General features: G+C 40.2%; 1 protein-coding gene across 3 annotated transcripts in view; it reads right to left on the bottom strand.

Moving 5' to 3' along the window:
* The window catches only part of LOC122671511, a 75,081-nt gene that overhangs the window by 33,115 nt on the left and 28,108 nt on the right, over positions 1-13,858 (bottom strand). For all 3 annotated transcript variants that reach the window (XR_006334358.1, XM_043868771.1, XM_043868770.1), the window contains exons 10-15: positions 7,303-7,368; positions 7,091-7,208; positions 1,301-1,397; positions 925-1,084; positions 807-855; positions 622-704 (exon numbers count right to left, since the gene is read on the bottom strand). Coding sequence is in view for 2 of the 3 variants with exons in the window: in XM_043868771.1 (XP_043724706.1) it covers positions 622-704; positions 807-855; positions 925-1,084; positions 1,301-1,397; positions 7,091-7,208; positions 7,303-7,368 (573 nt within the window). In the remaining variant the exon portion in view is untranslated. The remainder of the gene's footprint in view (positions 1-621; positions 705-806; positions 856-924; positions 1,085-1,300; positions 1,398-7,090; positions 7,209-7,302; positions 7,369-13,858) is intronic.

Below are 13,858 nucleotides of genomic sequence, written 5' to 3'. Positions count from 1 at the left end.
TGGTCGCCTTGTTGGTGTCACCTTGCGTCCAGGCCCCCTCCAACGCCTTGGTTCACCTAGACGCTGTGACAAGTATGTTTATAATATTGCTTGTGAAATGATACTGAAATTTCAAAACGAGACCGAAATTTCGGCCGAAATGCCAAAATTTCAGTCGCAATCTGGTATGCCATATGCCTATAGAGTCAACTCCTGTTTTGTGTCAAGGCTTCTCGAAACCAAAATGTTTAGCAAAATTTCATTTATATCGACTGAAAGTTTGAACCATGCAATAAAGCTCCTTCTTAGCTCCTTTGTTAGAGATCATATCTCAGCAACAGCTCCTCAATTGCCAATAAAGCATTTAAGGATAAACTAGGACACTCCTTCAGGGCACAAGCCTGTTCAAGTTTCATGTCCAATGGCAAGAAGAAAGGACAACTGGATTGATAGCAATACTAGAAGTAGGAATCTAATTTAGACTTAGCAGAGAAAGTACAAGTAGATAATAGAGGTAGGATTATCCTTATAATTATGACATGAGTCAGAAGAACAACAAAGTATATTGGATAACAGATGGACTGCCAGAAGGTGATACACAGATCAACCACTATAGTCGTTTGCTTCAAATAATGACATTACCTCATAACTGGAACCCACTGACAGACGAGATATAGCACCACATGTCCTGATGTCAAAGAGCCCAACAGTCCCATCCCCAGCACCTTTCAAAAGCATTCAACCACCAAAGTTTTCTCAAAGCTAAATATAGATAAAGAGCATGAACAAATTTCTCTAAACAATGGGGCCACGAAAATAAATAATACCTGTGATTATGGTGTTGAAAGCTGGATCTATTTTCAGGGAAGTAATGTACTGAAGGAATATTAAAGTCAGCATATCCAAGAGTTTGATATGGTAAAATCCACTAAATAATGAACTTACAGCATCATTTGCAGGGAAAGATTGGCAATTTTGGGAAGTCTCAATATCCCACAACTGCACCAGCGCAGGACCTCCATAGGCAGAATCACTTCCACAGACAAGGATATTTTGACTACAAAACTCCATTGCATCAATGGAGGGGAGAATCTGGATTGCAGCCCTGTAAATCAAATTAAATAATTCAATCAAGAAAAGCAATAGGAACGTGGAGCACCTCAAAGGGCACATAAACATTTAATCTTGGGAAAAAACTTAAAGGTCATACCAAACATAGTGTAACAATGGCAAAAAACAAATCAGAAATTCATGAGAGATTGAAAAAGACCTCGACAGAAAAATAGAAAACATGTCAGCTTCTGAAAGGAAAATAACCTACCTCATATTCATATTTAAGTCGGAAGCCAGCTCCCCAGTCAGAACATTCCATAAAAGAAGCTTCCCGTCCCCCTCTCTGCCACTTGTAACCACAAGGCCTGAAAAACAAAAAAAAGATAAGACACATCGCTAAGGTAGTAAGCTGTGATGCCAAGAGGAGAATATAAAAGTCCCCTGCCCTTTTTTGATTAGTCAGTTTTCTATTAGCAGAGAGACGAGATATCTAAGTGATCAAAAAATTGCTCACAAATATCAGCAACCAGAAAAGGGCACATGGAGGAATAACATACGCAGAAGGAAACAAAACATACTGAGAATAGAAAGTAGTCAAATCGAAAGTTTTCCTGAAGCAGAAGTGGTCTTGTGGCTTCATCAAAGTAATTCTGGAAAGAGAAAAATGAAAAACCCATCTGGTTTTAGAATTCTCTACCAACCATACCAATATAAATGGTGCATAAGCAGATGGTTTGGAACTCTAATATGAGGTCACCTGCGCCAAAAGACAACCTGATTGGCTGAACATAACCCTTCAATCATCACATTTTTTACATAGAAAAGCAAGCTGATATTTAAAAAAAAAAAAAAAGACGTACCCAGTGCACAAGGCTCCCGCCACTGCAGGGTCTGGGGAGGGTCAAAATGTACGCAGCCTTACCCCTACTTTCGCAGAGAGGCCGTTTCCAGACTCGAACCCTTGACCACTTGGTCACAATGGAGGAACCTTTACCGTTGCACCAAGGCCTGCCCTCTCAAGCTGATATTGTTATATATATATATATATATATATATATATATATATATATATATATATTAGAATGACCGTATTTTATTGGAAAAAGAGGGAGCATAACACTACAAAACAGAGGCAAGAACGAACAAATAAAAAACATAGAAAACCAAATACAACAGTCAAATCACCCACCAAACACAGACTCCAAAAATACAAACTCACAGTGGCCCCCTATTTTAGTTGAATTCCTTCTTGCACCAATTTTGCAAGTCCATCTGTAATGATTTTCGGAAACATCACCTCCCATTGTTGCATGAATAACTACCCTTAAAATAAAGGGAAAAAAATCCACAACTAATTTCGTAGGCCTAGCTTCTACCAATATTTAAGTACATTAAAGTGGCCCATTAGAATGAAAACACTTTGGTTCAAAGGCCAAACACATACATAACCCAACCCAGAGCTTATTTCTAATAAAATAAACCCATTTGTGTGAGTTATCTCCTCTAGAGCTATTGCAAGTGTTTACCATCTGAAGGCTAAATGATGCAGATAAGTCACTTAGAGGGCTTATTTTAGTGGAAATAAGCCTTGGGTTGGGTTTTATATATGTGTTGGGAATTTGATCTCATGGGTTTACTTTGTAATTGGCCAATTTAATGAGCCTAAGATATGGGTAGAAAGTAGGAAAACGAGATTTACTTCAATAGTTTAGTTAGAGTCCTCTTTGGAGTCTATTTCCTTTATTATTTCACTTTCTGTTACAATCCCATTTATCCCACATCGGTTGTATAGGAAACTTAATATGGGTTGATAAGTTCTTGGGTTCCCTCACGTTGTAAGCCGGTTTATAGAGTTGAGTTCTTCCAAGTTCGTATCAGTGGTATTAGAGCTAGCACCACGTCTCTTAGGTACAATCATGTGGCTCGGGTGGTGACGTTGGTATGGCAGTGTTCGACCGGGACCAATAGCTAGTACAAAGCCAGCCCGCATGGGCGCCGGGCCTGCGGAGCATGGTGGAATATTACGATACCATTTATCTCACATCGGTTGTATAGGAAACTTAATGTGGATTGATAAGTTCTTGGGTTCCCTCACCTTGTAAGCCGGTTTATAGGGTTGAGTTCTTCCAAGATCGTATCAGCTAGTCAATTTAGGTTACCTTATTAGTTAAGGATAGGGTTAGACCTTTCCTTTTTAAGTATCTAAGTCTATTTTTGAGCCTTCTATATAAGTTTATAGGGAGGCCAGCATTGTACACGAATTTGAATGAATAGAAAAGTTGCTTATGCAATGTTGAAATCTTGAGATAGGATAGGTGAGAAGCCTAGGGTGAGATGCCCATTCCATTCCCTCATCCCCTTCCATCGGTTCTTGATTTCAAACCCTAATTCAGTCCAATTGATTTCAAAAAGATCTTCAAGTTTGCTGGAAATTCTCTGCAAGTTGTTCACATCAATCTCTTGGGTATCCTTCTCAATTTCAAGTTGCTGTCAAGTACAAGATCCATCGCCACTGCAGGGATCAGTTCTTCATTATCAATTCTTGGAAGGAATCTTGGATTTCAAAACCCTAAAGTGCTGATCAATCTTCTTTTCTCTCTACTGATTGTGATCCTCTAGTGGGAGTTTCTTCTAACATCCACAATAACATTCAATGCAGACATAACAGCTTCAACAGGTTATTAATTTTGTGGGATTATTTCTTCTGGCTATCTATTGTGGTCTCATCATTCTCCTCCAACCAATTTTGAGATCCCATTGTTCTCTTTGGGGTCTCATTGCTCTCTTTCTTGTTCTTTGGAGATTTTCTATTTGATCCTGCCTGGGATTCGACCTATTTTGGTTCTAGTCTTACATTAATAAATTCCCGAAGAGAAGTTTTGAATCTGGGACAAGCTGGGATTTTCCAGATAGTTCTAAAATGAAATAGTTGTGGTGGAAAAGCTGGTTTGTTTGCCTTGAATGAGGAGGTTCAAAGAGGATGCTGTCTAGAAAAACCGCTTGAATCAGTGCCTACCTTGACTCATCCACTTTGTATGGAAAAATGTCACTTAGTTTGAAACTAAGAGTTATGTCACATAGTTTCACCAACTGCTGTGGCCTTTACTCAATCAGTCCAATCAGGTTTATCCCAAGAGAATGAAAAGAAAAAGACAATAATCTTATGTACATGACTGATAGGAAAGTTGAATGAAGTAGAAGAAATTGACGAGCTCCATATTGACTCAAGAAAATCATATGCCAAGAAAGGGTATGTGAAACAATGATCCAGTGGATCATCAACAAGAAAGGCGTCTCAGGAATGAAGCATGAAAGTTCATCAACTAGCACTGAAACAACTTGTACTGCCAAACTGAATTAGTTTTGAGTTCAGTGTAATATGATTATTTCAGGTCTCTGCAACATTGTTCATACAGAATTGCATCCCTATAAAAAGAAGTAAACAGTTCTTCCCCAACAGAAGGACAGCTCTAAATCATATTACGAAAAAACCGGTCTGACTATAACTTTGAGACCCCAAGGCTGCCTTGTCTTTTATCCACTATTCTTCTCAGACTTACCTCTTGACTTTACTTCAGTGGTTTGGGAGTTTACGTCTCTATTACTTTTTTATTTTGGGTGCTTATGTCTGTAATACATTATTGATGTCAGAACATCATCATCATTGGAATTTGGAAAGTAGTTGAAGTTCTTCTGGAACTACAAGCAGAAACTAAGTCCTATCAGTCAAATATAGGATCTCATCCGCACTTTTGAGAAAGGGAGTTGGAAATCAGAGAATCAGAATGTCACTCATGAATTACATGGGGTGAGCCACGGGAAATGGTAAAGATGGGACTCAAAACTAGACACATGGCTAAGATAATGGTCCTCCTTTTGATCCAATGGTGAGTTTGACCAAAAGAACCCCCATGTAACTCAAAAGGCCAGCCTGTTAAGAAAAGGCTCTCTTATAGAGAACATGTAGAGAATTTTTTTCCCCAGAGAGAGAGAGAGAGCAGAGTTGATGAGAAATCAATTGATATAAGTTGCAGTCCCATTTTCAAACTCTAGGGGGTTTAAACAAATCAAACAAACATTGCTTCACAGCTTCTTTGACATAAGGGATCAAATTGACTACTTGGGCTTCACTGCATGAAACCTGAGTGATAGGCTATGAGCCTGCCCCAGTCAACTACTGGGGACTCCAAGATGTCTGTATAAGTATAGCTGCAGTACAGTCACTATGATGTCCTCCATGAAGGTAAGAATGAGGTACCATACACCTAGCTGAATTGATTTTCAGGACCTAGAATTGATGTCTTAGCTCTAAGTAATAAAACTAGTGGACGAGTTTTTCTCAACCACGGGGATTGGTGCGGGAGCATCCTAGAGAATTTTATAGTTTGATAAACCATTGAATCAGTTTTGGAGATTCGGAATAGCGTGCCATAGAAAATTTTGTTATTTCTGTCACTTTTCTTAGAGCTTACTTTCAGATGGTCAAAACTTCTCCATTTTGCATGACATTGGTGTTGTTTAATAGGTTCTTTAGTTACCTTTCCAATGAGACCAAGATCTTGTGATTCCTATTAGTATTGGGAGAATTACAGCCAATTTACTGGGGTATTGATCTGTGACAGGAGTTCTAGTTTAGAGTAGATTAGTAGTTCTATACTTTTATTTCAAGTCCAGTTATTAGATTAGTAGTTTTGTTTAATTAAAGAAAGGGTTGCGCATTCATGGGAGTTGCTATATTATAATTAGATTCACATTAGGAGTCATTTCAACAGAGACCTAGGGACGCCCCAGTAAGGAGGAGTGGTATGATCCCGATTGAAGGAGCTAAAAGAGCTAGGGGCAGACCAAAAATGACCATAGGAGAAGTGGTGAGGAAGGACATGCATAGTCTAGGTCTGGTCCCAAGTATGCCCTCGGACAGAACCTACTGGAGCGCAAGGATCCATGTCGTAGACCCCATCTAGCTGAGATTAGACTGCGTGTTGGGCTGTGCCTTTTTCCTCTTGCTACCTTCCATCTTTCTTTTATTTCCCATCTCCCATTTGTCCTTTTCCTTTGTCATTTATCATCTCTTTCCCCATCCCTCTTCTCCTATCTTTTCTTCACCTTTTATTTTTTAGTATAACTAGGGTTTCTCTATTTTGTTTTGTTTTGAATCCATGTAGCCAACCCCATTAAGTTGGGATAAGGCTGAGTTTGTTGTTGTTGTTTATTAAAGTGTCTATTTCCTAATTGCTTTAGGATTTTGTCAGAGAGTCCAAGTCTAATCTAGTCTTTGGGATGGATAGTCTATATCTAGGGGTGTAAACAATTTTATTTTTCATGTTGAGTAATGAATTTGAGCCTTACAGTATTATTGGTTTGGTATAACTCTATTTCTCCTTATGATCTTTTCCCGAAGTAACAGCCTTTTTTGCATTCTTCTTTCTGGTTTGAGTTTCTACGTTTCTCTTCTGCTTTTTTTATTTTCCTTTATAATTACTACTGCTGTTTCTTTTCCCTTCATTAATTATCTTGTTTAAGTTCTGTTTTGGGATTTTCTCCTTTGAATTCCTTTGGGCCCATTGGCCATTACACAGGTATAACAAGGGATTTTCGTTCCCTAGCCTGCATCCCCCCCCCCCAAATTGAAATTTATCAGTATTTCAGTTGTTTCTGAAAGAAATTACAGTAAAAAAATTTCGGTGAGTAACATACAATTTGTTATTATCTCCTCTGGCAGCTTGCAGATTCAATATTAGATTGGAATAACTGAGATTTCCCCCAACACATACTATGTTATATAGAAGGAATCACAACCGAGAATCCCCTCTAAATTGCAAACTGAACCTTTTTTTTTTATTCTTTTGAAAATTGTTTGTAGAAAAATTCTTAAAGATAATACTTTTTCAAGGCATCAAAACTGAAACTTTGGTTACACAAAACTTACAAATAAGGTTGACAGCCCAGTCCTTTCAGTTCTCACTTACTAGTGGAATCCAAACATTCATCTTACATTTAGTCTCAGTCAAAAAAAAAATTTGATGCGAGAGAGGTCAGGCACACGAATACAACTCACATGACTGGAAATGATTAACTGCCATTGCATTGATTTTCTTTCTATGTCCAGAAGAAGCCTGACCACCCCCTGTTGGCCCCAGAGTAAAAAGGCATTCACCTGCTCGGGAGTCCCACACCTGTTTCCATGAGCTTGTAAATAATAAAAGGGAAAAACTTTAAGCAGTTCACAAAACTCATTTAGAACCCTTATTTGTTTAGATCAGGGTGTACCCTTAATAAGTTTGCACCACAAGAAACAATACTAGCACCATGCACCGCATATTCGACCGCTTGGATCTGTTCATCAAGAAAACAACAAATATTTAAGTCCAATGTCATCTTGTAATGAACACACACATTCATTTTATGTACCCACACAGAAAACATACAATAAGTTTGCAGTAGAGGGAACAATGATGCACAATGAACAGCATATTCAACTGCTTCAATCAGTCAAGAAAGTAACAAACACAATTTTGAACTTATTGTTACCTTAAAATAACTGAAAACCATCAGGATATTAGATCCCTCAATAAGTCCACCCACTCCTCCTTTTGCGCTCTTCTTGAAACTCGTGTTCTCCAGGAGAATGCGACCCACATTGCCGCATCCATCGCCCCCTCCTGGTCTCTCCTGTCCAATTACAATCATTCCCCCAACAGTCGTATCTGGGTCCTTTGGGACCCCTCTAAAATTCACATTACCATCTCTCACTCCTCTTCCCAGCTTCTCCATCTCCGTTTCTCCATTCCTAACTCCCCCACCTCCTCCTTTATTTTCGTGATCTATGCTTGCAACCAGGCTTCCGATCGTGTGTCCCTTTGGACTGATCTCTCTCTCCTCAAAGCTGGGATGGATTCCCTCCCTTGGGGAGTTGGTGGAGATTTCAATGTTGTGTGGTCCCAATCGGAGAAACTTGGGGGTAGGCCCATTGATCCTTCTTCTGTCAATCCCTTCAATGATTGCATTGAGGATCTCTGTTGGTTGGGCTCTCCCCTTACTTGGCACAATCGCCAAGTGGGCCCTGATCGCATTGCTTGCAACCTTGATAGATTCCTCATCAACGAAGCTTGGCTCTCCTCCCTTCCCCATTCCCATGCCTCTTTCCTCCTCCATGGTCTGACCACTGTCCCTGCCACATCCTTCTTCAGCCCTATTCCTCCTTTGGTCCCATCCCTTTCAAATTCTTTGACATGTGGACCTCCCATCCCCTCTACCTCCTCACCACCCTGAAAGCTTGGCGCATCGCTGTCTCCTCCCCTTCCTTCCCTCTCATAGCCTTAGCTAGGAAGCTCCGCCACACCAAGTCAGCCCATAAAAGTTGGAATCTATCCACTTTTGGCAACCTTCCTTCCCGTCTTTCCTCTTGTCGAACTGATCTTTCCCTTGTCCAATTTAAGCTCCAGTTGGACCCTCTCAACCCTGACCTTGCCATTGAGGAGAAACGGCTCTCCGAGGAACTATCCTCTCTTTCTTCCCTCGAGGAAAGTTTCTTGCGCCAAAAATCCCGCATTAAGTGGTTGGATCTCGGAGACTCCAATTTTGCCTACTTCCACCGATCCATTAAAGCTAGGCAGAACTTCAACTCCATCACCTTACTTCATGCTCTCGATGGGACCCCTCTCTCCTATGTCCCTGAAATCAAGTCGGAAACCATTTCCTTTTTCTCTTCTCATTTCAATCCCCCCCTCCTCCTCCCTCCCCTCTGGCCTTATCGATAAGTTTATCCCTCCTCTCTTAGTTGATTCCCCCCTTGCCATCCCCTCTGATGAGGAAATCTCTAAGTCTGTCCTCTCCCACAAATCCAACAAAGCCCCTGGCCCTGACAGTTTTAGCATGGGTTTTTTCCTTAGCTGTTGGAACTCAATTAAAGGAGATCTCTTCAAAGCCATTCACAGCTGCTTTTTCAAGCCCAGCCAGCTCGCTCAGATCAATCAGACATTCATCTGCCTCATCTCTAAAAAAGATGGAACTACCTCTCTGTCTAACTTCCGACCTATTTCCCTCTGCAATCTTCTCTACAAGTTCATTGCCAAGATCCTTGCCAATAGAATTCAGGCGGTCATTCCCTCCCTTGTCAAGCCTAATCAATCGGCCTTTATCTCTGGCAGAAGCATTGCGGACAATATCATCCTATGCTCTAAGATTGTGCGAGGTTTTGATCGCAAATGTCATTCCCCTGCGGCCCTTATGAAAATTGACCTTCACAAAGCTTTTGACTTCCTCCGCTGGGACTTCATTTGCAATGAGCTTTCTCATATGCGCTTCCCCCCCCCCCCCACTTTTGTTCGTTGGATTTATGCATGTATCTCTTCCCCCTTCTTCTCTGTCCTTGTCAATGGCTCCCTCGTCGGCTTTTTTCACTCTAAAGTCGGCATCCGCCAAGGATGCCCTCTCTCCCCCTTTCATTTCTCCCTTGTTCTAAAAGTCCTCTCTAGGAGTCTCCAATCCAAAACTGACTTCCATCTCATCTCCCCTATCCCCAAATGCAAGCATATCAACCTCACCCACCTGGCCTTTGCAGATGACCTGATGTTTTTCTCAAAGGCCTCCCCATCCTCTATCTCTGCCATCATGGATTTCCTCCGTCTTTTTTAATCTCTCTCGGGTCTCCGCATCAATCTCCTCAAATCCAAAATTTTTCTCTCTGGCATTCCAGACTCTGACAAAGAGACCCTCCTGCATCATGTCCTGGATATAAGAATACGTACAGAATTCAACCGGGCAACTAGAGAAAAGGTCTCAAAGTAATCAACCCCATAAGCCTAGGTATACCCTTTGGCAACCAGACAGGCTTTCAGCCGCTCAACAGAACCATCAGAGTGATACTTCATAATGTAAACCCACCAACACTTCACCAGATCCTTACCACGAGGTAAATCCACCACACTCCAAGTATTACAAGTCAAGAGAGCATCCATTTCCACATCTATGGCATGTTTCCACTCAGAAATAGTAAGAGCCTCAATATAAGTCCTGGGAATAGTGTAAGTGGACAAGGATAGAGCAAAATGATGATACGAAACGTGAAAATGGGACAAAGAAATTTGTCAATAGGGTACACAGCTAAGGATTTTTTAGTGCAAGAGCATGGACCTTTACGAAGTGCAATAGGTAAGTCATCAGTAACAACAGGTAAATCTGCAGGAGCAAGAGGAATAGGATCCGCACCAGAGGTTGAAGTCGGTACAGGTAGTGGAGCAAGAACATCTGTACTAGGCTGCCACAATGTCTTCTTGCGCCGATAAACCTGCAATGGTGGGGTAGGGATTGAAACAATAGAAGGAATGGGTGATGGTTCAGGAGCAGCTCACGTGTCCCCACACAAGGTGGGCTGAGTAGAGAAAAAGGAGGTGCCCTCAAAGGTCACATCAGCACTAACAAACTGTTTCCGGGTAACATGGTTATAACACAGGTAGAGGTAACCTTTCTGAATACGAGAGTCACCCAGAAAACACACTTAGTAGACCGAGGTTCCAACTTACCTACCAAGGAATGTAGATTGTGAACAAAACAAACACAACCAAAAACACGAGGTAAGAAGAAAGGTTGCAAACCCGGGAACAAAATAGAAAAAGGAGACTTATCGGCAAGCACAGAGGATGGCATGCGATTAATCAAGAAACAGGCAATGAGGACCACATCACACCAAAAGTGCTTAGGAACTTGAATATAAAACATAATAGCATGAGCTACCCCAAGTCAATGTCTATTTTTCCGTTCTGCTACTCCATTTTGTTGTGGAGTATAGGAACAACTAGTTTGATGAATCATCCCATGAGTAGCACAAAAAGAAGAGATTTCATTTTGAACAAATTCCAAAACATTACCAAAACGAAAAATTTTAATAGGAACACTAAATTGAGTTTTTATTTCATTATAAAAATTGCGAAATACAAATAAAAACCCTTAACTATCCTTCAAGAGGTACAACCAAGTAAGACGAGAATGGTCGTCTACAAAGGTGACAAAATACCGAAAATCAGGCCTATTATACTTGTACAAGGACCCCAAATATTTGAATGAACTAAGAAAAATAAAGACGGACTACGGGCCACGGGTCGAGAATGAAAAGAAGCACGATGATGCTTTCCCAACTCGCAACCCTCATACTCTAACCTATCTAAAGACTTAAACTAGGGCAACAAAACCTTTTAACCTAGACAAGGACAAATGTCCCAACTCCCAACCGATAATGCCACTGGAAAGGAGACACCCCATCAACTGTAGTAGCAGTAGCAGAAGCAGAAGGGGCATCATAGTATAGATAGTACAGACCATCTTTCTCACACCCTCCACCGATCGTCTTCCTCGTGTGAAGATCCTGAAAGACATAGTGAGAAGAAAAAAAAAGTTACTTAGCTATTAAGGGCTTTAGTTAATTGGCTAACAAAAAGAAGACTGAATGGAAATTTAGGAACATGCAACACAAAGGAAAGAGAGATGTCAGGACTAAGGCTACATTTGGTAAATGTCCAAACAGCGTTCAGAACTGTTTTTCCGTTCTTTAAGAACAAAAAAACATGAATTTCTGTTTGGTTTGACGGTTCGTTTTTCTGTTCTTTTAGAACGAACCGGAGGAATATTTGATGTAAAGAACAAGAACGAAAAGTCGCGATCAATCGTCAAAACCCGTGATTTTGGGTTAGAATGCAAAAGCTTGCGAAAGATCTGGGGAAGAGAAGGGAAGAGAAGTAGCAGGCGAAGGTAAACCAGGTCGATCTCATCTCTCTCTCGCTCTCTATCCCTCTCTCTCTCTCGCTTCCTCTCTCTGTCTCTCTACCTTTCACTCTCTCTGTCTCGCTATCTATGTCTTCCGGATTTTTTGATCTACTGCTTCTCAGTGATGATGATCTTTTTCGTCTTTGTTTGGTTGACTGTGAGCATTATAGTTTGAACAAGTTTCTTCAGTGAAGATCGCTCTTCAAGGAAAGAGAATAAGGAAGGAAGGAAGGAAGTGTTCGAATTTTTAGATGGTTTGCGAGAAAATGAGGAGTGGTTGTTGAAGAAGATCCAAGTCTTTTGGTTGTTTTTTTCCCTTTTTTTTTCTGGGGTTTTCGATTTGAGATGGGCGGGTGCTTTCCATGCTTTGGATCGCCGAATAAGGAAGAAAGTAACGGTGTAATTGAAGTTTCGAAGCAAGATTCTGTAAAAGAAGGTTCAGCCTCAGCTGCTCAATCTCATCATCTGAGCAGAGTCAGTTCAGGTAATTTCCCTTTGGTTTTACTTTTACGGGTTTTTTCTTATATATTTTTTAATGGGCATGAATTGAATTTTTTGTTCGTCTTAGTTCTTACTGGCGATTACTGTGAGACACGTCATCGGTGTTGAATTTTGTGTAGTTTTGATAAATTTTGAGATGGGTTGGTGTTAGAATTTGGTACCATTTTGATCTAATTAATTTCTATGTTCTTTATTTTGGTCTAGGTTGTGTGCTAGTTGGGCTTTTGTACCTCCTGAGGTCAATATTCTTGGATGAATTGCTAGTCCGCCGGGTTCTGCTTTTTAGTTATTCTTTGTATTCTTTTTCCTTTCCGTTTTGTCATGTTCAGTTTGTTTCTAAATTTTTGGTTTTGATCAATATTGGGAGATCTATACTTGGTTTTGTGACTCGTTTGTTATTTCTTCTGTATTCATGTTAGCTGTTAATGTTTTAAAAACCACATTGTATCATGCAAAATATAGGCTATAAAAAGTGATTTTTATTCCTTTGAATTGTACTATTCTAATAAAAGTTCTGAAGATTCTAAAGGAGAGCGATCTTTCCACAGTCTGTGTTTATAAGCTCTGACTATGAGACTTGTTTTTCTGGGACATGAAAGCTTGACATCAAGCATTTGTGTACCTATTATGCCCATTGGTCTCTAGCCATGAAAGCTTAGCAGACTTGTTGTTCTATCTTTGTATAAAAGATTGATTGGGTGTGGCTTGTGAGGCCAAAAGGTAGAAAACAGGGCCATAGAGGGTTCATCAGACACTTCAGTCTGAAAGAGAAGATAAATAAAGAACAACTATACTGTACTCTGTTGTTTTCATGTATTCATGTTTTAAAATTTCATTGCTACTTGATAAAGGCCTCTGAGAAGTTTCAAATATCAATCCCCTCCCCTGTTAAAATATTTTTTTTAGGTCCATGTCCATCTCTACAATGAGAGGGAGTTAGAGATTGAGAGTAACAAACAGGGGAAGAAGATTTATTGGGGGGGGGTGTTGAGATTAGAGAGTTGAGAAGCTTTCATCATTAACCCCATTGCTTTCAAAATAACTGAGTCAGACAAAGCTTCTATGAGGAAAGGAACTACTTTTTAATTTAAAGCAAACCCAGGAATCACCAGTCCCTGGTTCCCTTTCTTTCATCATTATTTCACAAATGAAATGATTAGCAATTTACTAGGACAACCAGAGACTATGAAAGTTTTTTTCTCCCTCTCCAATGGCCATTCTCCAACCCACCAAAAAGTGAAAAAAGAAGAAGAAATTATAAGATTTTGAGTAAAGAAAAGGAAACACCAACAAGAAAAGCAAGAGAGAAAAAGGTAAAGAAGACTTAAGGAGAAAAGAAAGAAAGGATTTTATTACAATATTACATACTATGCCCTACCCTGCCCTCTCCATTCTTGACATCCATTAGCAGTTCTCACTGTGAAGTGTGAATCAAAGAGAGAGAGAGAGAGAGAGAGAGAGAGAGAAAGAGAATGAATGATGCATGGGTGTGTATCAGCAGTGAGGGATATAATGAAGAAGATCTGTTCTGAGTTGCGAGCCAAGGGAGGAGGAATGATGTATT

Source organism: Telopea speciosissima, chromosome 8 (genome assembly GCF_018873765.1).
Source record: "Telopea speciosissima isolate NSW1024214 ecotype Mountain lineage chromosome 8, Tspe_v1, whole genome shotgun sequence".
Lineage (NCBI taxonomy): Eukaryota > Viridiplantae > Streptophyta > Magnoliopsida > Proteales > Proteaceae > Telopea > Telopea speciosissima.
This window is presented reverse-complemented; position numbering and strand designations above follow the sequence as displayed.